General features: G+C 47.9%; 2 protein-coding genes across 4 annotated transcripts in view; one reads left to right on the top strand and one right to left on the bottom strand.

Moving 5' to 3' along the window:
* LOC118081160 (uncharacterized) overlaps window positions 1–9,362 on the bottom strand; it is a 22,965-nt gene extending 13,603 nt beyond the window's left edge. Inside the window, exons 1-5 of one of the 3 annotated variants that reach the window (XM_035107421.3) lie at window positions 9,094–9,362; window positions 6,757–7,730; window positions 2,786–2,906; window positions 1,294–1,376; window positions 243–369 (exon numbers count right to left, since the gene is read on the bottom strand). In XM_035107421.3, coding sequence (XP_034963312.1) covers window positions 243–369; window positions 1,294–1,376; window positions 2,786–2,906; window positions 6,757–7,494 — 1,069 coding nt within the window. In that variant the 5' untranslated portion in view covers window positions 7,495–7,730; window positions 9,094–9,362. The remainder of the gene's footprint in view (window positions 1–242; window positions 370–1,293; window positions 1,377–2,785; window positions 2,907–6,756; window positions 7,731–9,093) is intronic. The other 2 variants (XM_035107426.3, XM_088663513.1) reach the window with 2 other exon arrangements.
* On the top strand, window positions 9,274–26,419 carry LOC118081161 (uncharacterized). Its single transcript, XM_035107427.3, has 11 exons — window positions 9,274–9,592; window positions 10,550–11,503; window positions 12,185–12,284; window positions 13,541–13,623; window positions 13,898–14,033; window positions 15,287–16,453; window positions 19,959–20,066; window positions 23,193–23,944; window positions 24,539–24,664; window positions 25,581–25,661; window positions 26,405–26,419. The coding sequence occupies exons 2-11, from the start codon at window positions 10,772–10,774 to the stop codon at window positions 26,417–26,419; spliced, it is 3,300 nt and encodes a 1,099-aa protein (XP_034963318.3). The 5' UTR covers window positions 9,274–9,592; window positions 10,550–10,771.

Genomic DNA, 26,419 nt, shown 5'->3' with positions numbered 1-26,419 from the left:
CTATGGCTTATTTTATGGGTATGTCTTAAAATATGAGAAACAGGGTAGGAGAGAGAAAATGGAAAGAAATGGATTAAAGGAACTCCATCTGTCAGTTGTGTATGCAATATTTATTCAAAGGAGTCAAATACTCAATCTAGTTACTCAATTATTCCGCCCTCCTTCTATATATTCCAAAGAGGGCCATCAGTTACGCTAGCATCCACAGCAGCTCCTGGGGCCTGAGATTGACAAAGCCTTACCCAAGGATTCTGTCTTCCTATCTTCCTCCTGCAGGACTTGCCAGAACATCGTCTGTTGGGCTGGCTGGATCAGAGTCGGCTCCACTAGGTGCAAGGAGACACCTGCCTCCTTGAGGCTCACCAGCCCCTGGGGAAAAAGTGAAAGGAACCACCACTGATTTCCCCAGTCAGATCTTGTTGCACAATAAATAGCATTTAGAGCTATTCATTGCACATGGAATAACTTCCATGAGCACAATGAAACTTTTCCTCCTTCTCCTCCAAATCGGCTCCAGAGGCCTGGAGGAAATTGGGGGAGGCATGCGCTCATCGTTGTGCTCATGGAAGTTGATCCCTGCACACAATTATTTAGTTGGATCCCACAGTCTTTGATCCACTTGTAAAGCATAAGGGAGGGGGGACACCCACTTTTCTTGCACTCTTTACAGTGCTATTCAAGCCCCACTGCCCAATATGCAGGTAAATGTGGGCAGGGTTCCAGCCTTACAGGGCAATCTACTACAGGTACAGTGGAACCAAATGCCTTTGAACTCAAAAGTTTCGGCTCCCGAACAATCGAAACCTGAACATCTGATGTGGCTTCCAATTGGCTGCAGGACGGTCCTGCAGCCCATCAGAAGCCACACCTTGGTTTCCAAACTGTTCTGGGAGTCAAAGGGACTCCCAGAATGTATTAAATTCGAAAACCAAGTACGACTGTATAAACCATGAGGACTAGGAACTCAAGTAACTCCAGTGCACACGTGCACTAGAAAAAGGATTTTGCTTTTTGGCCAACTTGTTTTTAACTTATGACCTTCATCAAAGACTTTAACGTACATTTTACATTTTATGTGAACAGCTTGCAGGTTTTTTTAATGATTTGTGAGTACCCAAAGTCTGTTAAATAAAGGCTCCTTCCCTCTAAATGAGCAAAAAAATGAACCAACAGTTTACCAGGACTGTTAGAAAACCAGGAAAGAGGAATCATCGCAGCATCCACTGTTAGCCTGGCTCCTCTATAGTCTTAACACACCACACAGAAAAGCTGACCCACCCGGACGTCTCGTACCTCATTCAGACCTGATTCAGCCATCCTCTGTCCTTCCGCAGGAGACAAGGAACGAGAGTGACCTGAGCACTTGATTCCGCTGCCTGCAAAGGGCGAGGGGAAATTTAGAAATGGGGAGCAAGTTAATCCCATCACCTTTAGGGCGTCTGGATGCAGCAGAGCATGGTAAGTTTCCTGTTCTGTTAAGAGTTGCATAAAGGAGAGAAGGGGAAGGTTTTCATGCAGTGATGGGGAAAGAGACCCAAAGTCACCAATTCCCCTTTTGGCACACAGCTGCTAAAAAATTGCACAGACCTTGCTTTTGCTCAGCTTTCTCCTGGAGCAAGATTTCTGCTGTTAAGAGATTAGTAATAATAATAAACCAGATTTAGTATTATTATTTATGGATGGCTCCCTATGAAGGATCTTGAAGCCATTTCACAATACTGCACGATATAGATATAGATATAGATATAGATATAGATATAGATATAGATATAGATATAGATATAGATATAGATATAGATATAGATATAGATATAGATATAGATATAGATATAGATATAGATATAGATAGATATAGATATATTGTGCTTGGGCTATCCCTCTCTCATGCACATGTATTTATAAAGTTAAAACGATTGCTGCCTATGGACAATTGCATATCCAAAAACAATTAAATACCTTACATATATAAAAGTGGACCATAAAGAAGGCTGATCGCCGAAGAATGGATGCTTTTGAATTATGGTGCTGGAGGAAACTCTTGAGAGTCCCATGGACTGCATGAAGATCAAACCTATCCATTCTGAAGGAAATCAACCCTGAGTGCTCACTGGAAGGACAGATCCTGAAGCTGAGGCTCCAATACTTTAGCCACCCCATGAGAAGAGAAAACTCCCTGGAAAAGACCCTGATGTTGGGAAAGATGGAGGGCTCTAGGAGAAGGGGACGACAGAGGATGAGGTGGTTGGACAGTGTTCTCAAAGCTACGAACATGAGTTTGACCAAACTGCGGGAGGCAGTGCAAGACAGGAGTGCCTGGCGTGCTATGGTCCATGGGGTCGTGAAGAGTCGGACACGACTAAACGACTAAACAACAAAATATAAAAATGGATTTCAAATCCAACACAGGCACAGACTGGGATGATGATGATGATGATAACTTTATTGTTTATACCTGGCCCATCTGGCTGGGTTGCCCCAACCACCCTGGGTGGCTTCCAACACATAAAAAACATACTAAAACATCAAACATTAAAAATTTCCAAATGCAAGTATTCAGAAAGAAATTGAAAGAAAAAAGAATCGGGTTTCTAAAGCCCTCACATGCTGGTGGGATTTATTCATTTCTATTAAATAAAATCTCGACTTGGAAGACTTGGGCAGCCGTTCTGATTCCCCAAAACAAAAGAGTTCCTTCCTTCTACAAGACTGAGGCAGCCCAAATCTTGTCCCTCTCATAATCCATGAAACTAGAACGACGTGAAACACTAATTTGGTGACTTCTTACCCAGCAAGCTGATCTCCCCATCGCTGTCCTGCTTCCCTTCGTAGCAGACCTGCCCCTTGGTGGCATGCGAGGGCTCCTCAACTGCATCCAGAGAACCCAAACACACCTCTTGCAGCGGCCCCTGAAACAGGCACAGAAAACCCCTCTCAGAACAGAGGCACAGGAATGATAAGGGCTCTGCACTCCTAAACCCCCTCCCCCTTCGGGTATTAATTCGAGGAGCTATTCGAACCAAATAAAGCTTACCTATCAAAAGTCCTGCTGGATCAGACCAAAGCCCCGCCTAGTCCAGCATTCTGTTCCCACAGTGGCCAACAATATGCCTATAGGAATTGGGCAAGCAGGATCCAAGAGCAAAATTTGTCCTGGTGGCTGCCAATTCAAGGTCAGACCAGAATTCTACTTGAAATTTGCAGTAATTGGTGTTTTATGATTTCACCTGAGAGTCAGCACAATATTCTAGTCCTCAAGGCGAGTTGATTCTATGATTCATTCCACCTCTGTCTTCTGAGTTTCCTTCTCAGTACTCTGCTATCTCTATCAAGCCATAAGCTCTCCATAGGCCCTGTGTCATTTGACCTGGGGCCACTCATTAGAGAGGTTAAGTACATTTTGTTACCGTGTTTCTCATATTATAAAACACGTCTTATATTTATTTTTTCCTGAAAAAAACACACCATGGCTTATTTTCAAGGGATGTCTTATTTTTTAATTAAGTACCGGTACCTGTATCTGTAAGGACCACAGACCTGCTCCCACCGGGTCTTCACGCGCGGCAGGCAAAGGCTGCAGCCAGGTCCTGGGGTTGCGCATGCGGCAGGCAAAGGCTGCAGCCAGGTCCTGGGGCTGCGCGTGCGGCAGGCAAAGGCTGCAGCCGGGTCCTGGGGCTGCGCGCTGAGGCTACAGCCGGGTCCCGGGTGTCCGCGCGCGGTGTGCAAAGGCTGCTGCCGGGTCTTGGGGCTGTGCGCTGAGGCTGCAGCCGGGTCTTGGGGCTGCGCGCGCTGCACGCTGAGGCTACAGCCGGGTCCCGGGTGTTCGTGCGCGGTGCGCAAAGGCTGCAGCCGGGTCCTGGGGCTGGGCGCGTGGCAGGCAAAGGCTGCAGCCAGGTCCTGGGGCTGCGCGCACAGCAGGCAAAGGCTGCAGCCGGGTCCTGGGGCTGCACGCTGAGGCTACAGCCGGGTCCCGGGTGTCCGCGCGCGGTGTGCAAAGGCTGCAGCCGGGTCTTGGGGCTGCGCGCGCTGCGCACTGAGGCTACAGCCGGGTCCCGGGTGTCCGCGCGCGGTGCGCAAATTCTGCACCCGGGTCCTGGGGCTGCGCGCGCGGCAGGCAAAGGCTGCAGCCAGGTCCTGGGGCTGCGCGCTGAGGCTACAGCTGGGTCCCGGGTGTCCGTGCGTGGTGTGCAAAGGCTGCAGCCGGGTCTTGGGGCTGCGCGCGCTGCGCACTGAGGCTGCAGCCGGGTCTTGGGGCTGCGTGCGCTGCGCGCTGAGGCTACAGCCAGGTTCCGGGCGTCCGGGCGCGGTGCGCAAAGGCTGCAGCCGAGTTCTGGGGCTGCGCGCTCTGCGCTCTGAGGCTGCAGCCAGGTCCCGGGGGTTAACGCGGCAGCAGCAACCCTTCTTTGCCACAGACCTGCTCCCACCACCTGGTACGGCTTATTTTCGAGGTAAGCCTTATATTTTTCCACCTCAGGAAAATCCTGCCATGCCTTATTTTGTAGGGATGCCTAAAATATGAGAAACACGGTATCTGGTTTAAATTTTGTTAGCTGGAATATGTGCAGAGGAGGGCGACCAAGATGATAGAAGATGTGGAAACTAAGCCTTATGAGGAACAGTTGAAGGAGTATATTTAGCCTGGGAAAGAGGAGACTAAAAGAAGATAGGATAGCCATCTTCAAATATCTCAAGGGCTGTCACATGGAAGATGGAGCACACTTGTTTTCTGCTCTGGAGGGTTGGACTCGAACAAACAGCTTCAAGTTACAAGAAAGGAGATTTCGACTAAACATCAGGAAAAACGTGGAACACACTTCCTTGAGGGGAAGGTGGATTCTCCTTCCTTGGAGGCTCTTAGTTCAATGGCCATCTGTCAGGGATGCTTTAGTTGAGATTCCTGTTTTACACGGGGTTGGACTAGATGACCCTCAGGTTCCTTTCCAACTCTACAATTCTATGATACTACAGTTCTGTGCTGCTATGGTCTAAGGCAGGGGTCCCCAGACTTACCGCGCGGCGGGCCGGTGCCCGCCGCGCCGACCGCGCGGTGGGCCGGAGGGCAGGGGAGTGCGCGCGCAGCGGGCCGGAGGGCGGGGGAGTGCGCGCCCGTGCGCATGCGCACACGCACACGGGCGGGAGAAAATCGCCGAAAATCACTTGTGCGCATGCGTATGGGCCTCCCCCGACCCGGAAGTGCACCAGAAATGATCTCTTCCGGGTCGGGAGAGGCCCATACGCATGCGCACAAAGGATTTTCGGCGATTTTTTGCCGATTTTTTAGATCGTCGCTGCGCCGCGCGCCGTGAGAGCGGGCGGCGGCAGCGGGCGGCGGGGGTCGTCGCGGGCCGGATTGGAAGGCCGATTGGGCCGCATCCGGCCCGGGGGCCGTAGTTTGGGGACCCTGGTCTAAGGAATAACACAATGAAAGTTATTCTATTCTACTGAAAAAACTTATTACAATTTGTATTAATCCACCTTTTCATTTAGTTTGACATTCATTTCAACCCTTCCCTGTGCCAGTAGCAATAGTACCAGTCATAAAATGTCAACAAAAATAAAAATAAAAATGTCAACTGGCTATCTACACATGGTGTTTAATAGGAATATTTTATAATGGTAATGGAGCAGTTGTGAACATTTCATATGGCTGCATGTATGAAAAATTCTTGCCATCTGAAGAAACATATTAGCATCTTACAAAAAGCATTCAGAGATACCCCAATGATGTTCAGCAGATCCTGCTAAGCTAAGTGTCCTTAGCTTTGGCTATGCTGTGGGAAAACATCCAAATGTATACATTTAAGATGTATGCGCAAAAAATAAAGCATCAAAAAGCTATTGAGGTGGAGGGGTTTTGTAAAAAATAAGCCAAGAGGCCTTTTGATTTATGAAAAGGCCTTCTTCCACCTGCCTTGCCCCACCCTCCAGTCTCTGCTTTTCAATTTGCATTGCATTATTTTATGCACTGTGACTTGCCGTTGTTTTTATTGATTATAGTTTAGAAAATATTTATTATAATTGTTAAGAGTGGATTTCTGTTTAGTGTTTATATGCTGGAATTTAATATTATTCTATACTATTCTAATGGATTGTTGAATATTACTTTATTTGATATAAGTTGCTTATTTTAAAGTTGTTTATTTTAAAGTAATGTTTTATTATCATATTTTTGTATTGGATTAGATGCTTATAAGGAGTACATTCTTTGTTTCTTCTGCTTATTTTAAAGTAATGTTTTATTATCACATTTTTGTATTGGATTAGATGCTTATAAGGAGTACATTCTTTGTTTCTTCAGCTTGTAAACCGCCTTGAGTACTGTAAAATAGAAAGACGGTATACAAATTAAAAGTGAAATGAAATGAAGAAAAGAGAGAAGGAATTTGTTGATGAGGCCTGTATGACCTCACTGAATCCGGATATGATACTTTCCTGTGTCTGGTAAAAAGTGTTGCCTGGGTAACCAAAAGCTTCCATTTTTAAGGCTGCATATGACCTAGAGATGCATGCTTTTTGCTGAGATACATAACTTGCTAACTTATAAAATTTAACCTGATGCTTTGGAATTTTTAATTCCCTCAGTGCTAATAACCAATAAGGCTATTGATTAGCTCAACAACCTTAGTGTGGTTAATTGAAGAAAATTCACTGCACCTCCCTGCTAAATATCCCACCCATTGCTAACTGAACAATTGCAGATGACGGCAAGAATCCAGTTCACTGTTTCTTGAGAGGGACTCCAGGGATGAAAACCCTCACCTGCCATTTGTCTGTTTTGCCCACCTGCTGGCTGGCCACCAGGAACTCCTCTGCCAGGGCCACCGCCTGCGAACACGACTCTGGTCCTCCTGCTCGGATCCAGCTCTGCAGCGATGGCGGGAGGCTGGCCAGGAACTGCTCCAGGACCAGCAGCTCCAGGATCTGTTCCTTGCTGCGTCTCTCCGGCTTCAGCCACTGGTGGCAGAGATCCTGCAGCTGCAGGTGGATCCTCCGGGGGTCCTCCACCTGCTGGCAGCAGAAGTGCCGGAAGTGTTGGCGCTCAGCCTCCGTCCTCAGGGCGGCCCCTCGCAAGATGGCCGCCTTCACCTTCCCATAATCCTCTCTGTCTCTGGCTTCCAGGCTCCGGAAGGCCTCGTCTGCTTCCCCGCTCAGCGCAGGCAGGAGCCGGGCTGCCCACTCTCCTCTGGGCCAGCGGCAGGCTTTGGCCACTTGCTCAAAGGAGACCAGGAAGGCCTTGGCGTCTTCCCAGGGGGCAGACTCAGGCGTCTCTGGGGTGCTTCCATCTTCTGGGTGAAGGGGCTGCAGGGTCTTCAGGAACTGCTGCCACTGGGCTTCCCATTGCTCTTGCCTCCCCTTGCCAGGTCCCCCTTTGCCGTCTTGAGGCACTCCATATCCTGGTTGCTCCATCCTAATTCCAGGCAGGAGCACCCTGCTTGCTTTTCCTGCTGGGTCTGGTCTGAGTTCCAGTTCCGGACCTGTAGATTTTTGCTTCTTCATCGCTTCCAAAGTTCACTGGGCCAATCTAGAAGCCGGATGATTGACAGGAAACTATCTTTGCTCTCAATCCCTGAAAGTCTGGCCAGAAATATGAAAGAAGGAACAACTATCTTCTTGGTTGATCTTCTAGTCCTTTAAAGAATTGGATTGTGGTCAATGGGGTTCAACCGTCATATACACCACCTGCCCCTGACCATTCCCTGGCAGTGATGCTCAGTGTTTAGGCGATAGTCTTCCTGAGTGAGAAACAATGGACTGTTTAAAACACAAGTGGGGAGGGAGAGAGGAGATACAGGGAGAACTGATGACCATAGCACATACTGTATATTCCTGCGTATAAGACTACGTACTTTTTAACCCAGGAAAATCGTCTCAAAAGTTGGGGGTCGTCTTATACGCCAGGTCGTATTTCTTATATGGCGAGTATATCCCAAACTCTATATTTTAACTGGAAAAGTTGGGGGGTCGTCTTATACGCCCAGAATATACGGTACTCTTAAAAACCCAGAAAAAGGAGCCAAGGTGTGCACGTCTCAATGTGAATTAAAGAAGAGAGATGCCAATTAGCTACCAAGTTCAGCATCTTTAAGTATTTCATTAATTCATTAATTTCCTTGATTGCATTATTATCTTTTTAAAATTTATATACTGCCTTTCATCAAACAATCTCAGAGTATCTGAAGAAGTGTGCATGCACACGAAAGCTTATACCAATGACAAACTTAGTTGGTCTCTAAGGTGCTACTGGAAGGAATTTTTTTAATCTCAGGGTGGTACGCAAGATAAAAACACAAAGTGAAATCACAAATAAATACTTAAAACAGAAACAACAAAGCCATAACACACACACAAACACATTAAAAAGGCTGTAGAGTATTAATCAGCCAAAGGCCTGGTTGAAAAAGAATGTTTTTGCCTGGCACCTAAATATATACAAGGCGAGCCTCCCTGAGGAGAGCATTCCACAAATGGGGAACCATCGCAGGAAAGGCCCTGTTCTCATGTTGCCACCCTCCAGACCTCACATGGAAGAGGCACACACACACACACACACACACAAGCTGGCCGACATGGCTCTCTACTTCCTCATTTAATCCCCACAATAGTCTTGCGAGGTAGGTTAGGCGGAGAGGCAGTGACTGGCACGGGGACACCCAGCGAAAGCTTCGCAGCCAAGTGGGGACATGAACCTAAGGTACCTAATGTTTTGTATGCTTAATGCCCCAGGGTTTGAACCCTGGCATCTCCAGGTGAGGCTGGGGCAGCCGGCCAGTGCAGGCAGTCTTGGGCTGCATGAACCATTGGTCTGGCTTGGTATAAGCTTAGCTTCCAATGTCAGTGGGATATAAACAAACAACATTTAGCATGCAGGTACGATCCCTTGCATCTCCAGGTGAGGCTGGGACCGTCCGTCCCCCCGCCTGAAACCCTGGCGAGCCGCTGCCACTGCCAGCCAGTGCAGACAGTATTGGGCTGCAGGCAGGCGCTAATGCGGGCGGCTCATCCAGCTCCCGACGGGATTTCCCTCTCGCAGGGAGGGCTGCAGGGCTTCGATAGAAGCTGCCACAGCGACAAAACCGGAGCGATCCCGGTTCCTACCGCGATCGATGGCCATCCCGGTTCGTACCGGCGCTGCTCCCCGCTCGCTCAGCTCCGTTTCGGCGCCCGCGGGCGCGAACTACAGTTCCCTGGCACCGTCCCCGGCTGGAAGCGGGGCGCGTCGGAGGCTGCAGCAGGCGATCTCTGCAACTGCCCCGATCTCTCGCTTTAAACCTGCAGCCGCTTCCTCCTCCTCTTGCTCGGAGGTTTAATGGCGGAGTCGCAAGAGGCAAAACCCGGAGGATTCACACGATCGCCCCCTTCAGAACGCCGGGATGCGTGCAACTCTCCCACGCCAGCTCCGCCCCGAAGCGCGCGAGGAAGAGGAAGAGGAGGGCGCCTAAAGAGGGACAGAGAGGGGATCCGCGGCTGCAGCATCGTCCTCTGCAGGGATCGGGGTCTCCTCGCCCGCCAACCTCCCGGACGGAGCCTTTTTTTGCAGCCATTTGAAGGGAGCCGAACAGCCGAGAGAGTCGCAGCAGCCTCCTCGCCGCTTCAGGTACGGTTCTATTAGAAATGTTGCTTTGGAGGGGGCTCCAAGGGTCGTCCAGTCTAACCCCAGGCAATGCTGGAATCTCAACAAAAGCAAGGGTATCCAACCTCCCGAGGGAGCCCGTTCCACTGCCGAACAGCTCTGTATTTTATTTGTTTTATGATTTTCAGTTACATATGCATTTCAGTAGTTTTACAATCATTCTGACATTTCAAAACTCCCTTCCTCGCTTTCTGCGGTTCCTTAAATTTTATTTTATTTTTTACATTTCCTGCATGTTCTAAATTAATTTAACTTATTCCTTTATCCATCTACTTTAAATATAGGTAAAAGGTAAAGGTACTGGTACTTTAAATATATACTCTTATGAAACTGCAGGTTTCCTGCCCATTTACTAATCTGTTTACAGTTTGTTTGTAAATATTCAATTTCCACTCTTTTATAAAAAGTTTGTTATCTTGATTTCTTTTCCCCTGCCATTTCTACGTATTCCACCAGTTTTTGTATCCATTCTTATAGATGACCCTTGGGGTTCCTTCCATCCCTACAATTCTATGACCTGCCCACTTCACCCTAAGGTCTACAACTTTGGGGCTGCCACAAAAAAAATGCCCTTTCCCGGGTCAGCTCCTCCTGCCAGGGAGAAGGTGGAGGAACTACCAAGGGGGCCTTCTCTGCCAATCTCAGCACCTGAGAGGCCCTGTATAAATGAGATGCTTATCTGGTGCTTTCTGAATACTGCAGAAATAAGAGGATAAGGATGGTAGTCTTAAGCATGCATCCTCTTAAAACCCTTGTTGCATGTGGCGACTCCTCTCTTCCTTTTTTCTTTCTTCTCCATTCCAATATATGCCACTTTTAAAATAAATTTATCCTTCCCTGCTTCTACAACGGCAGGCTGATCTCTCCCCTTTTTTGCTCCCTTATGGTATCTGACGCTTCCATTGTATCTCTCTCATTCAGGTAGAAACTTCTCTTGGGCTGCTGTGATTCTCTAGAAAATTACAGCTCTGTTGTTGCCCGTCAGACTTCATGAAACCTGACTTGCTGAGTGCCAGCAAGATTTCAAATGTTTGAGTGACAGCAAATTTTGGGTTTTTTAGTTTTGGTCAGTAATCAACTTCCTGGAAAGGTCGTCACTTGCTCTCTAATGTCTAAATTTGGGTAGAAATAAGAGAGAAAGGCATGGAGGAGCCAAAATCTGCAGGCCCGGAACTAGTAATCAAACCAGACAAAGCAAATGGCAGCCACACGGTTGAATATACCATGGAGCAACAAGGATGTGGAGCGTCTCAAGATGACAAAGGGGGACCTGGCAAGGGGAGGCAAGAGCAATGGGAAGCCCAGTGGCAGCAGTTCCTGAAGACCCTGCAGCCCCTTCACCCAGAATGGGGAAGCCCCCCAGAGACGCCTGAGTCTGCCCCCTGGGAAGATGCCAAGGCCTTCCTGGCCTCCTTTGAGCAAGTGGCCAAAGCCTGCCGCTGGCCCAGACGAGAGTGGGCAACCCGGCTCCTGCCTGCACTGAGCGGGGAAGCAGACGAGGCCTTCCGGAGCCTGGAAGCCAGAGACAGAGAGGATTATGGGAAGGTGAAGGCGGCCATCTTGCGAGGGGCCGCCCTGAGGACGGAGGCTGAGCGCCAACACTTCCGACAGTTCTGCTGGCAGGAGGTGGAGGACCCTCGGAGGATCCACCTGCAGCTGCAGGATCTCTGCCACCGATGGCTGAAGCCAGAGAAACGCAGCAAGGAGCAGATCCTGGAGCTGCTGGTCCTGGAGCAGTTCCTGGCCAGCCTCCCTCCAAAGCTGCAGAGCTGGATCCGAGCAGGAGGACCAGAGTCATGTTCGCAGGCGGTGGCCCTGGCAGAGGAGTTCCTGATGGCCAGCCAGCAAGACTTGGCCGAGGCTGCAGAATGGCAGGTGAGGGTTTTAATGTGAAAGAGATTGTTGGGACCACCTGCAGATTGTCTGCACTGGCTGCCAGCGGCTTGTCAGGGGTTTCAGGTTGTGCGGGAGGTGGACAATCCCAGCCTCGCTTTTTCTTATAGTCCTATCCCATTTCAGGGAAGCTACACCGTTCATGTCTCCCATCAAAATTATCTTTTCATTGATGCAAGTTTTAATCTGTTTTTAGTCTATTGTTATTTTTACTCTTTGAAAGCCTTAAATTGTTACTGTCATTAACTTATTGATAGTTTTATTATTTTCTTTTTTTAAAACTGCAATATATACATGTATAGCAATGTATAAATTTTCAGTTGGCAAGGGGAAAGTATCCTTGAGAAAATCCACAGGTGTAGCTTTTCCTGGTGTGTAGATGTGTTAATGCACAGAACAGTGTACCTCTTGTACCTCTGCCAGTTTTGGCCAGGAGCAGCAACGGGAAGGGAAGAATTTAGGGGGAACTCTGGGTGATGATCAGACATACATATCTTAATTGGCTGCACAGCAAACCTCATGTTGACGCTGTTGATATTTGCCCTTTGAATTATAACCACAAGAGAATAGGAATGAGGGGAGCAGAATGTGTCTCTTGCTTACAGCAGTTCCTCTCCCAGCAATTTCTCCCTAACCTGATGGGGATCTTTCTCCATTTTTCAGGGGCATCTTAAGGAAGAGCGCATGGATTCTCCGGGTGCCATACAGGACCAGATCTATGAAGAAGCCAAGCAAAATGACGGCGGGGAGATTGGTGTTCCTGGTGAGGATTCCTAGGGCAGCTATTCAGTACTGTGTACTCTTCTGTGGGGAAAACCTAAGCCAATCAGGTGAAAAGGAAAGGCCGGAGCTTCATTACTTGTTATCAAAATAAAAAAATTCCTTCCAGTAGCACCTTAGAGACCAACTAAATTTGTCATTGGTATGAGCTTCGAAAGATCATACCAATGACAAACTTAGTTGGTCTCTAAATTGCTACCGGAAGGAATTTTTTAATTTTGTTTCTACTAGGTCAGACCAGGATGGCTACCTACCTGTTACTTGTTGTCAGTCTGTGGAAAAGGGATTGTGGGCCATTGCACCTTCACTTTGCAGGTGACGAATTTAATTTTCCACTTCACTACTGCTGTGGAAGGACCAGAAGGATTGGCTTCTGCAGCTCTTTTTGCATGTCCTCCAACATGCCACATTTAGACATTTCCACAATCTGGGCTCCACAAGGAATACTCTCCACTTATTTCCTTGCATGCTGTGCAGATGCCACAGGGCAACGGCACTGCTGAATGTCAGGCAGAAGATTTCTGCGGGGGCATCATCCTTCCTGCCCATGGAATCACAACCTCTCTGCCACAATTTCCCTCTTGAGAGAAGGGATAGGAAGGCCCATAGCTCAGTGGCAAAGAGAGAAAGCCCCAGATTCAATCCCTGGTATCTCCAGGTGAGGTCAGGAGAGACTCCTGATCAGGGGTCCCCAGACTTACCGTGCGGCGGGCCGGAGGGCAGGGGAGTGTGCGCGCAGCGGGCCGGAGGGCGGGGGAGTGTGCGCCTGTGCGCATGCGCACACGCACACGGTCGGGAGAAAATCGCCGAAAATCGCTTGTGCGCATGCATATGGGCCTCCCCCGACCCGGAAGTGCATCGGAAATGACCTCTTCTGGGTCGGGAGAGGCCCATACGCATGCGCACAAAGGATTTTCGGTGATTTTTTGCCGATTTTTAAGATCGTCGCCGCGCCGCGCGCCGTAAGAGTGGGCGGCGGCAGCGGGGGGCGTCCCGGGCCGGATTGGGAGGCCGATTGGGCCGCATCCGGCCCGGGGGCCGTAGTTTGGAGACCCTGCTCCTGATTGAAATTCTGGAGAGCCACTGCCAGTCAGTGTGGGCTGTATGGACCCATGGCCTGGCTCAGTAGAAGGCAGTTCCCTATGCTCCCATTCCAGTCTTCCTTTGTATCTGGCTAGACTATAAATGCAGGCACGGACCAGCTCTGCGTGTCTGAAATCTCCCTTCCATCTTTTGCAGGCAGTGCAATCCAGAGCTCAAGTCACTCCCATTTGTTGCTTTCTTCTGGAGGACATGGAATGGACCAGGCTGGTGAGAGGGAGGTATGTGGCCTTGTGGTGGGTTTCATATCTGCAAGGTGGTGGGGAGGCAGGAGATCACAGTGTGTGTCCTAAAGGCTGTCCTCAGAGATAGAACTTTTTGATTTGGGTGATTTGGGTGGCTGCACTGCACACTCCATACAGCCCCCTAAGAGTGTTTTGTGCCTACCTCGTGTCGTTAAAAAAAGAAAAAAACAAGCTTTACTTTAATATTAATAATAGTCTTCCTCGCCAAGATCTGACTTGGTGGAGATGGCTGTCTTTCCCCTGTTTGCAGGGACCGATGGCTCTCAAGGAAACAGGTGTCCCATTGCAGATCGTCAAGCTGAGCGTGACACAGCCAGGCCCACAGACCCTGGTCTGGGAAGTTCTGAAGCAGGAGGAGGAGGAGGATGGGAACGGAGATTTTCTGGGTAAGGAGCTCTCTCCCTCAGGTCCAGGAAATCCAGTAAACCTCACCTGATCCGTTTTTGCCTTTTGTAGAATTGAAAAGAGCTGGAAGACAGGCAGAGGGAACCTCTAAAAGGCTGCAGCACAAATATCTGAAAAGAAGTATCTGAAGAAGTGTGCATGCACACGAAAGCTCATAGCAAAATATAAACTTAGTTGGTCTTTAAGGTGCTACTGAAGGAATTTTTTTATTTTGCTTCGACTCAGACCAACACGGCTACCTACCTGTATCTGAAAAGAAGAGAACTTAAGTATTAGCAAATGGCTCCCATGTCATCCTTATTGTTGCTCAGAAGGCATTAGGAAAATGGACCAGATGGACTGTAGCTGAGAGGCCTCTTTCTCTTGGGTTATGGCCTCCTCTCTATCCCTTTCTCCTGTCCTACCCACCCCCCTCCCTGCCCACTGCTGGGACTCTTAGGCATGACAGCCTTTGTCGCTTTGTGTAGTCTGAGGTATGTGTATGGGAACACATACAAATTGTTCTGAGATGAGGGTGGGGATTTGTGTAGGGGCTGGTTATGTCACAGAGGCACCGATGACTCCCTAAAGCAGGCAGAGGCAGTGATATTCCCTATAATAAATTGTTAATAAATTGTAATAATAATAATAATAATCCTATAAAGTGATCCAATCTACTAGTCCTCACTGCATCCAGTGTGGAAGGGAATGCCATAGATCTCTTGTGCATTGTGTAAAGCTCTTCCTTTGTCAATCAATTTCATTGGATGACCCCAAATCTGGAATTATGTGTGTGTGTGAGAGAGAGAGAGAAACTCCATTTTGATTCCTTCCTTTGTACCATATGTTATACCTTCAGCAGTATAACTCTTGATTATCCTTTGCTGTTGGCTGTGGGGCTGCAGCTGGAGCAGATGGGAATTCATGATCCGTTGAAAAACACCACATTGGCTTCCTCTGTAGTGCACAATGCAGCTGCGTCATGAGTTTGCGTAATTTCAATATTGTTTTGTTTGTTTTATAGCTTTCAAGACTGACTTTTAAGTCAAAAGGATTTCAATGATTTCAATGAAATGCAATAAAAGGCAAACCATTGAAAGGTTTGAAGAGCCAGCATAAAGGAAGGCTGACATAGGCCACACAGAGATAAATATCTTAAGAGTGGAAAAGCCTGGCAAAAGGAGGTTTCAGGCATCCTGAAAAGAGGTCCCTAGAGCATGGGCAAAATTTTCTCTCTCTCTCTCTCTCTCTGCAGATGATGGGAAAGGAAGTGAAGTCAAGGTGGAGAATTCTCCGTGTGGAGGAAATGAGCCAGAGGACATGCCCTGGACTCCCCCGGAGATAAGCCTCGGGAATGGGCTGGAGCCCAGCGAGATTAAGGAGGAAGGATGCCGATTCAAAGATGGGAAGAACCCTGTGGAGAGAGGGAATGAATGCAATGAGCTCACAGAAGGTCCTGCAGTTGTCATTAGCCAGACTTCCACAGTTGGCAAAAGGGGGGGAACGGCTTTGTTCTCCAGGTATGGCAGGAGGTATCGCTACCAATCAGAACATGCTATGATGCAAACAGTGGAGGACGAGAATGAGCATCCCATGTCACAGGAAGATGTCCGGCAACAGCAGAGAACCAAAAGAGGAGAAAGAAAAGCTGAATTCTCTTGGAATAGGAAAGGAAGCGGAGGCAAGCCCTACAAATGTTCCCATTGCGGGAAATGCTTCAGGCTGAGTAATTATTTGAAGGAACATCAGCTGATTCATACTGGAGAGAAACCACATGAATGTTCTCTGTGTGGGAAAAGGTTCTATCAAGAAAGAGTTTTGCGGAGACATCAGAATATCCACACCGGAGAGAAATCATACAAATGTTCTCACTGTGGAAAACGCTTCACAGAGGCTTGGAATTTGAAGCAACATCAACGGATTCATACTGGAGAGAAACCACATGAATGTTCTCAGTGTGGAAAAAGGTTCTATCGAGAAGGTGATTTGCGGAGACATCAGAATATCCACACTGGAGAGAAATCATACAAATGTTCTCACTGTGGAAAACGCTTCAGGGAGACTTGGAATTTGAAGTCGCACCAGCTGCTTCATACTGGAGAGAAACCACATGAATGTTCTCAGTGTGGGAAAAGGTTCTATCAAGAAAGAGTTTTGCGGAGACATCAAAGTGTCCACACTCCAAAGAAATTATGCAAATGTTCTCAGTGTGGAAGAGCGTTCTCTCGAAAAGTAGATTTGCAGAGACATCAGAAAGTCCACACTAGAGAGGAATCATACAAATGTTTTCAATGTGGGGAATGCTTTAGCCAGAGTGGGGCCCTGCTAGAGCACCAGAGAACTCACACAGAGGTTCCTCAGGGCTTAAACGTGTTGACATTTGTACAAAAATGGCTCACTGGAAAACAACAGGATTCTGCATGAAACGTTGGCTAGATAAAATATGAGGCAAGGCATTGTTAGAAAGAGTTTGCTTACAAGAGTTTTATTGTTAGAGGAATTGCCAAAAATAGTACAAGCTCAATATAATATGGTGACCATTTATATTTTGTACAAATAAGGGTGAGAAATAATGTCATGTCACGGAGGGCTGCTATCAAGACACTGTTCTGCTTTGAAATATTATGTCTCAACATTGTATGCATTACTCTAATGTACTTTACATGTACTTTGTCAATTTTAGTACCTTTTTCATATCTGGTTTCTATACAAACTCAATAAAAAAATTTTTGCAAAAAGAGAGAGAGATAACGCATACCGGAGAGAAGAGAAAACCATATGAACGTTCTTGGTTTGCAAAAAAATTCTGTGACGAAGTAAATTTGAACAGACATCCAAGAACTCACAGTGGAGAGAGATGATCTGATATTCTGTATGTGGTAAATACCGGTAACGTCAGTGAGAGAGAAGAGTGAGAGAAATGAGGGAGTTATTACTGACCATATAAATCAGGCATCCCCAGACTTCAGCCCTCCAGATGTTTTGGACTACAATTCCCATCATCCCTGACCACTGGTCCTGTTAGCTAGGGATCATGGGAGTTGTAGGCCAAAACATCTGGAGGGCCGCAGTTTGGGGGTGCCTGATATAAATGTTCTTGGTGTGCAGAAAGTTTCAGCTGGAGTAATCGGGGGACCCGTCCTGGAGAGAGAGCGTTCAAATGGCCAGAGAAACGTTTCTTGACAAGACAGATAGACTGATTGGACATCAAGATACCCATGGGAAACGGACCTTATGAATGCACCTGAGTGTTGGAAGAGTTTTGTTTGGACCAGGGTTCCTAAACTAGGGTCCCAGCTGGTTTTGGACTACAACTTCCATCATCCCTAGCTAGCAGGACCAGTGATTGTGGAAGGTGGGAACTGTAGTCCAAAAACTGCTACCAAAGTTTGGCAAAGCCTGGTTTGGACAGAGAAATTGAATCTACAAACCAAACTATATATAGACATCTTGAGCTTCTGCATTGGATGTGGGCATTTGGTTTGCACCCCTAAGTTCCTGACCCCTATTTTTTACCTCTAGTAGTGTATGAAATTCTACCCAAAGCAGTTACAGCTAATGTCACCTTGTTAGTGGCAAATGGACTGACATAGGCTGCAATCCAAAGCATGCTGACTGAAAGATAAAGCTCTGCTTCACCTTAACAGGACTAATGGCTCAGTTGGTTAAGAGCATGGTGCTGATAATGCCAAGGTTGCAGGTTCGAGGCCCGTATGGGACAACTGCCTATACCTGCATTGCTGGGGGTTTGGACTGGATGATCTTCAGGGTCATTTTCAACTCTAATATGATTCTAATAAATCTTCTAATGAAACCATACTTCTTTTCATCGTTTTCCCAAAAGGATTTTCCCATTTTCCTTGGGAGCCCAGCCCAGGGAAGACGCAGAAAACTCTGCAGTTCACAGTGAATGGAGGGATCACAAAATATTGTTCTTATACGTACCACAACTAATAGTGTGTGTTGAGGGAGAAACATCTACAAAAAACACAGAAAACATGAATTCAAGAGAAAGCAAGTCGGAGAAGCATCCAAAATAATGAGACAGGATTTGACTGCTCATTGAAATATCGTGTTAACTTTCAGAGTGTTACCGGAATTGGGGAGCAACTCCCCAATGAAGAAATGTTGCAGAATGTAAGACTTATTAGCTTGGAGAAAAGGTGAGTAAGAGGCGACATGATAGAAGTATTTTTCTCCCTCAATGCACTAGAACTTGCGGACACCCCACAAAACTGGGTGCTGGAAGTTTCATGGAAGTCAAAAGAAAGTCCATCTTCTGGGTGAAGGGGCTGCAGGGTCTTCAGGAACTGCTGCCACTGGGCTTCCCATTGCTCTTGCCTCCCCTTGCCAGGTCCCCCTTTGCCGTCTTGAGGCACTCCATATCCTGGTCGCTCGATTCCAGGCAGGAGCACGCTGCTTGCTTTTTCTGCTGAGTCTGGTCTGAGTTCCAGTTCCAGACCTGTAGATTTTTGCTTCTCATTGTTCCAAAGCTCACTGGGCCAATCTAGAAGCTGGTTGATTGACAGGAAACTATCTTCTTGGTTGATCAACTAGTCCTCTAAAGGGTTGGATTGTGGTTGATGGGGTTCATTCGGGGATGATAGAGTTGTGAATTAAAGAAGAGTTGGGGGCCGATGGTCTACCAAGTTCAGCATCTTTAATTAATTAATTTCCTTGATTTAATAATTACCTTATTTTATTTACTGAATTTATATACTGCCATTCATCAAATGATCTCAGGATGGTTCACAAGATAAAAACATGAGATGAAATCACAAATAAATGCTTAAAGCAGAAACAATGAAACCACAACAAACAAACACAAATGCATTTAAAAGGCTGTAGAATATTAATCAGCCAAAAGCCTGGTTGAACAAAAACGTTTTTGCCTGGCGCCTAAAGGTGTATAATGAAGGCGCCAGTCGAACCTCCCTGGGGAGAGCGTTCCACAAAGGGGAGCCACCGCAGAAAAGGCCCTGTTCTCGTGTTGCCACCCTCTGGACCTCACATGGAAGAGGCATACATTTATATCCCACCTTCATTTCCAAGGAGCTCAAGCCAGCCAACATTGCTCTCCGTTTCTTCATTTAATCCCCACAACAGCCTTGCAAGGTAGGTTTGGTGGAGAGGCAGCGACTGGTATGGGGACACCCAGCGAAAACTTTGCGGCCAAGAGGGGATCTGAACTGTGATCTGAACTGTGTCCTTCCACATAAGGTAAGTAAGATATGAATAATCATATGTTTCGTATGCTGAAAGCCCCAGATTTGAATCATGGCATCTCCAGGTGTGGCTGGGGCTGCCGTCCAGTGCAGACAGTCTTGGGCTGCAGGGACCACTGGTCTGGCTTGGTTTAAGCTTCCTACGTCAGTAGGATATAAACAAACAACATCTTGCATGCAGGTACGATCCCTCGCATCTCCAGGTGTGGCTGGGACTGCCGTCCAGCGCAGAAAGTCTTGGGCTGCAGGTCTGGCTTGGTTTCAACTTCCTTATGTCAGTAGGATATAAAGGAACAACATCATCGGCGGCTCCTCCAGCTCCGAGTCCCGACGAGACTTCCCTCTTCCTGGGCTGCAGGGCTGCAAGAGAAGCCACACAGCGACAAAGCCGGAGCGTCCCCAGTTCCTACCGTCCGGCGCGGGGGTCTCTGCAACGGCCCGTTTTCTCGCTTAACGCTGCAGCCGCCGCCGCCTCCTCCTCCTCTTGCTCGGTGGTTTAACGGCGGAGTCGCGAGAGGCAAATCCGGTGGATTCACACGATCCACCCTTCCGAACACCGGGATGCGTGCAGTTCTCCCGCGATGCCCAGAGCACGCAAGCTCCGCCCCAAGGCCAGCCAGCTCCGCCCCGAAGCCCGGGGCGGAGGAAAACGAGGGCAAGCCTGGGATCGGCTATTTCAGCCTCCCCTTTCCCCACGTGCAGGGATCGGGGTCTCTCGGCCGACTTCTTCCCGGACGGAGCCTTTTTTGCAACCATCCGAAGGGAGCCGATCAGCCGAGAGAGTTGCACCAGCCTCCTCGCCGCTTCAAGGTATGGCTTGGGGTGCTCCGTCGAGCTCTATGGGAAAGGTTTAGTTGGAGGCGTCTCCAGGGGTCATCCAGTCTAACCCCCCGCAAGGCTTGAATCTCAACTAAAAAAAAGGCCATCTATATCCCGAGGGAGCCCGTTCCGCTGACGAAATCGAAAGTTTCTAGACGGCTCGAGCATCGAGGATGTAGAACAGTCCTGGGCTGGGCTTGTTGTTGTTGTTTAGTCGTTTAGTCGTGTCCGACTCTTCGTGACCCCATGGACCATAGCACGCCAGGCACTCCTGTCTTCCACTGCCTCCCACAGTTTGGTCAAACTCATGTTCGTAGCTTCAAGAACACTGTCCAACCATCTCGTCCTCTGTCGTCCCCTTCTCCTAGTGCCCTCCATCTTTCCCAACATCAGGGTCTTTTCCAAGGATTCTTCTCTTCTCATGAGGTGACCAAAGTATTGGAGCCTCAGCTTCACGATCTGTCCTTCCAGGGAGCACTCAGGGCTGATTTCCTTAAGAATGGATAGGTTTGATCTTCTTGCAGTCCATGGGACTCTCAAGAGTCTCCTCCAGCACCATAATTCAAAAGCATCAATTCTTCGGCGATCAGCCTTCTTTATGGTCCAGCTCTCACTTCCATACATCACCACTGGGAAAACCATAGCTTTAACTATACGGACCTTTGTAGGCAAGGTGATGTCTCTGCTTTTTAAGATGCTGTCTAGGTTTGTCATTGCTTTTCTCCCAAGAAGCAGGCGTCTTTTAATTTCGTGACTGCTTTCACCATCTGCAGTGATCCAGGAGCCCAAGAAAGTAAAATCTCTCACTGCCTTCATTTCTTCCCCTTCTATTTGCCAGGAGGTGATGGGACCAGTGGCCATGTTCTTGGTTTTTTTGATGTTGAGCTTCAGACCATATTTTGCGCTCTCCTCCTTCACCCTCATTAAAAGGTTCTTTAATTCCTCCTCACTTTCTGCCATCAAGGTTGTGTCATCTGCATATCTGAGGTTGTTGATATGCTTGTATAGGAGAGTAAACTTATTATGATGATCGAAACAAAATTAAAAAATTCCTTCCAGTAGCACCCTGGAGACCAGCTACAGGTGAAACTCGGAAAATCAGAATATCGTCGAAAAGTTCATTTATTTCAGTAATGCAACTTAAAAGATGTAACCAATATAGGAGATAGATGCATGACATGAAAAGCAAGATATATCAAGCCTTTATTTGTTGTAATTGTAATTATTTGTCGTTAGGCGGGTCAATTATAAATGGAATGTAATTAATGAAATGTAATAGCGATGTTTATTTTTGTAATTATTGTAACTATTTGTTTTATTACTGTGGAATTTCCAAAAGAAAGCATTTGTAAAAATAAAAAATAAAAAGTTGCATTACTGAAATAAATGCACTTTTGTTTGATATTCTAATTTTCCAAGTTTCACCTGTAAGTTTGTCATTGGTATGAGCTTTCGTGTGCATGCACACTTCTTCAGATACACTGAAACATTACACAATGGGGTGCAAGCCTGGGCAAAGCTTCTAGATGGCTTGAGGATGTAGAACAGTCCTGGGGGGCTGGGCTTGTATAGGAGAGTAAACTTATTATGATGATGATGACCATCATCATCCTGGGATATTGTAGGGAAGTCACTTTGCGTTAGTCCCCCACTCGCCTCCCGCCTTCTTGCAATGTAAGCAGCACCCCAATGACCTCTCTGGGGTGCAAGCCTGGGCAGTGTGTCTGGAGGCCCTGGTCTGGCCAGACAATAAGACCCCTCCCCTCGGCCAGGTGCCACCCAACCATCTTAGGGCTCCTGTAGGGCTTACCCCTCAGCCTTTTCTTCTCCCCAAGATGTCCCAGTCCCACAATGCAGCGGAGCTTTAGGACCCAAGTTTTCCTTCTTCTTAGTCTAGAAGGGCTACCTTCCCAGGTAAAGGAGCCCCACCTGCCCCTCAATTCCCTCTAGACTCTAGAGCATGTGCAGAAACTGCCTTCCAGACCGTAGGACCTACTTTTGGTCTCGAAATCCACCGGAGCCTGTCTTCGCATGCAGCTGAAGTCCCTAAATCACCAAGGGTTTGAGACACATCAGATACCCTTACCTGGTTTAGCCAGCCGGTGGAAGCCATTTCCTGGGATTGTGGCCGCTGTTGCATGGTGACAGCTTCTAGGAGCCACAGGTGAGAACTTGGGTGCAAGGTGGGGGCCCAGACAGAGCATAATGTGTCCCCCACCAGATACAGCACCTCCCCTAACAGCCCATATACAATATTTAGGGAATAATGCTGGATATGGGTTGCCCCAAGCAGCCTCTGTGCTATTTTCCCCCTCCACATTCATTAATATAACACTAATACTAATACTAATATAATTTTCCTTCAGGACAGCTCAGCTGGTAGACATGAGACTCTGAATATCAGGGTGGTGGCTTTGAGCCCCATGTTGGGCAGAAGTTTCCTTCTTTGCAGGGGGTTGGACTAGATGACCCTTGGTGTTCCTGTCAACCCTACAATTCTATGATTCCATGACCTGCCTCCTTCACCCTAAGGCCCCAGGGTGGGTTGAAGTACCAAAAAAGAAAACCCATGGAGCCAAAATATTAAAAGCAGTGTGTGAAACAACTTAAAATTACAAGACTAAGTTGGGCCTTGAAAATATACATCTCAAATGTCCAAAGCCAGGGTTAAGGGGTGTGTCTTCCGCATTCACCTAAAGCTGTATCACCTGGGGGTGGGAGGAAGGGAGGTCCACAACTTTGGGACTGGCTGCATGTGGCGACTCCTCCCTTTTTTCTGTTTCTTCTCCATCGCAATATATGCCGCTTTCAAAATAAATTCATCCTTCCCTGCTTCTACAACAGCAGGCTGATCTCTCCTTTTTGTTTCTTCCCTCATGGTATTTTACACTTCCATTGTATCTCTCTCATTCAGGTAGAAACTTCTCTTGGGCTGCTGTGGTTCTCTAGGAAATTACAGCTCTGTTGTTGTCTGTCAAACTTCATGAAGCCTGACTTGTTGAGTGCCAGCAAGATTTCAAACGTTTGAGTGACAGCAAATTTGAGTTTTTTTTATTTTTGGTCAGAAATCAACTTCCTGGAAAGGTCACCACTAGCTCTCTAATGTCTAGATCTGAGTAGACAGAAGAGAGAAAGGCATGGAGGAGCCAAAATCTGCAGGCCCAGAACTAGTAATCAAACCAGACAAAGCAAATGGCAGCCACAAGGTTGAATATGCCATGGAGCGACCAGGATGTGGAGCGTCTCAAGATGAAAAAGGGGGACCTGGCAAGGGGAGGCAAGAGCAATGGGAAGCCCAGTGGCAGCAGTTCCTGAAGACCCTGGAGTCCCTTCACCCAGAAGGCAGAAGCCCCCCAGAGACGCCTGATTCTGCCCCCTGGGAAGACGCCAAGGCCTTCCTGGCCTCCTTTGAGCAAGTGGCCAAAGCCTGCCACTGGCCCGGAGGAGAGTGGGCAGCCCGGCTACTGCCTGCGCTGAGCGGGGAAGCAGACGAGGCCTTCCGGAGCCTGGAAGCCAGAGACAGAGAGGATTATGGGAAGGTGAAGGCGGCCATCTTGCGAGGGGCCGCCCTGAGGATGGAGGCTGAGCGGCAACACTTCCGACAGTTCTGCTGCCAGCAGGTGGAGGACCCCCGGAGGATCCACCTGCAGCTGCAGGATCTCTGCCACCGATGGCTGAAGCCGGAGAGACGCAGCAAGGAGCAGATCCTGGAGCTGCTAGTCCTGGAGCAGTTCCTGGCCAGCCTCCCGCCAGAGCTGCAGAGCTGGATCCGAGCAGGAGGACCAGAGTCATGTTCGCAGGCGGTGGCCCTGGCAGAGGAGTTCCTGATAGCCAGCCAGCAAGACTTGGCTGAGGCTGAAGAGTGGCAGGTGAGGGTTTTAATGTGAAAGAGTTTGTTGGGATGGGACCACCTGCCTTTGTAAAGGGGAAGCTTGTGAAAAAACTTTATTTCGTCTGATGCATGCCTTTCCAAAGAGGAGCATTTCCCCACTATTATTATTTGATTAAAGGCATATAATACATATTCTCCTATAACATAAAGTTGTTGTGAGATATATATATTTGCCCCTTGAATTGTAACTACAGTGGTGCCTCGCTAGACGAATTTAATTTGTTCCACGGGTCTTTTCTTATAACGAAAAATTCGTCTAGCGAATTCCATCGGAATGCATTGAATTTTTTTTTGCCCATAGGAACGCATTAATTGAATTTCAATGCATTCCTATGGGAAACCGCGATTCGCTAGACAAATTTTTCATAAAACGAATTCGTCTAGCGAGGCAACCTCCACTCGAAAAATCATTTTGTTAAGCAGAAATTTCGTTAAGCAGGGCATTCGTTAAGCGAGGCACCACTGTACAAGTGAATAGGAATGAGGGGAGCAGAATGTGTCTTTTGCTTACAGCAGTTCCTCTCCCAGCAATTTCTCTCTATCCTAATGGGGATCTTTCTCCATGTTTCAGGGGCATCTTAAGGAAGAGCCCATAGATTCTCTGGGTGCCATACAGGTCCAGATCTACGAAGAAGCCAAGCAAAATGGCGACGGGGAGATCGTTGTTCCTGGTGAGGATTCCCAGGGCACCTATTCAGTACTGTGTACTCTTCTGTGGGGAAAACCTAAGCCAATCAGGTGAAAAGGAAAGGCCAGGGCTTCATTTCCTGTATCAGCCTGTGGGCCACTGCAGCCCAACATTGCAGGTGACCAGATTTAGACATTTCTACAGTCTGGCCTCCGCAAGGAATACTCCCCCCTTATTTCCTTGCATGCTGTGCAGGTATGTTCACAGGGCAACTGCACTGCTGAATGTCAGGCAGAAGATTTCTGCGGGGGCATCATCCTTCCTCCTCATGGAATCACAACCTCCCTCTGCCATAATTTCCCTCTTGGCCTCAAGGAAAGAAGGGATAGGAAGGTCCATAGCTCAGTGGCAAAGAGAGAAAGCCCCAGATTCAATCCCCAGGTGAGGTCAGGAGAGACTCCTGATTGAAATTCTGGAGAGCCACTGCCAGTCAGTGTGGGCTGTATGGACCCATGGTCTGGCTCAGAAGAAGGCACCTCCCTGTGCTCCTACTCCAGTCCTCCTTTGTATCTGGCTTGACTATAATTGCAGGCATGGACCAGCGCCGCCTGTCTGAAATCTCCCTTCCATCTTTTTCAGGCAGTGCAATCCAGGGCTCAAGTCACTCCCATTCATTGTTTTCTCCTGGAGGACACGGAATGGACCCGGCTGGCGAGAGGGAGGTATGTGGCCTTTTGGTGGGTTTCATATCTGCAAGGTGGTGGGGAGGCAAGAGATCACAGTGTGTGTCCTAAAGGCTGTCCGCAGAGCCAGAGCTTTTTATTTGGGTGGCTGCACTGAACGCTCCATACAGCCCCCTAAGAGTGTTTTGTGCCTACCTCATGTCGTTAAAAAAAGAAAAAGCAAGCTTTACTTTAATATTAATAATATTCTGCCTCGCCAAGATCTGACTTGGTGGAGATGGCTGTCTTTCCCCTGTTTGCAGGGACCGATGGCTCTCAAGGAAACAGGTGTCCCCTTGCAGATCGTCAAGCTGAGCGTGACACAGCCAGGCCCACAGACCCTGGTCTGGGAAGTTCTGGAGGAGGAGGAGGAGGAGGAGGAGGAGGAGGAGGAGGAGGAGGAGGAGGAGGAAGAAGAAGAAGAAGAGGAGAAGGAGGATGGGAACGGAGATTCTCTGGGTAAGGAGCTCTCCCCTTCAGGTCCAGGAAATCCAGTAAACCTCACCTGATCCGTTTTTGCCTTTTGTAGAGCCTTGTCATGATGTGGAAAACTGAGAAACAGGGAGAGGGTGAAATGGGCAGATTTCCCATCCCTCCTCAGTCCTGATTATTCAAGTACCATATTTTTCGCTCCATAGGACGCACCTGACCATTGGACGCACCTAGTTTTTAGAGGACGAAAACAAGAAAAAAATATTTTTCTTTATTGAATTGTCCTAGGCATAGCAGCCAACTCCTAGAGGCCTAGGTGCCTCCCCCCCCCCCGGTTAAATATTCGTGGAAGCTTCTTTTGCAAAGGGGGAAAGCTCCATTTTCTAAAGAATCAGTTCAAAGTTGTGCAGCTTTTTTTGCAAATGGGAAAAACCCCATTTGGGGGGGGGGGTCAACTCAGAGTTGTGCATCTTTTTTGCAAAGGGGGAAAGCTCCATTTTTTAGGATCAGCTCAAAGTTGCTGAGTTTCTTTGCAAAAGGGGGAAAATCCTGTTCAACTCACAGTTCTGCAGCTTCTCTAAGAAATGAAAGAGACCCATTTCTACAGTTTCCAGACAGATAATCTAATCAGCCAGTCCCATGTCTCCCTCTGCAGACAAGTGAGGCCTAG

Source organism: Zootoca vivipara, chromosome 2 (assembly GCF_965207765.1).
Source record: "Zootoca vivipara chromosome 2, rZooViv2.hap1.1, whole genome shotgun sequence".
Lineage (NCBI taxonomy): Eukaryota > Metazoa > Chordata > Lepidosauria > Squamata > Lacertidae > Zootoca > Zootoca vivipara.
Note: the sequence above shows the minus strand (reverse complement) of the source record. Positions and strands in the feature narration are given on the sequence as shown.

What these genes read in the sequence shown, in the direction of transcription:
- LOC118081161 (XM_035107427.3), top strand. Translation starts at nt 10,772, where the DNA reads ATGGAGGAGCCAAAATCTGCAGGCCCGGAACTAGTAATCAAACCAGAC. An exon ending in CGGGGAGATTGGTGTTCCTG is followed by an intron (nt 12,285 to 13,540) that starts GTGAGGATTCCT and finishes CATCTTTTGCAG; the next exon opens with GCAGTGCAATCCAGAGCTCA. An exon ending in ATTCCCAGGGCACCTATTCA is followed by an intron (nt 24,665 to 25,580) that starts GTACTGTGTACT and finishes CCCTGTTTGCAG; the next exon opens with GGACCGATGGCTCTCAAGGA.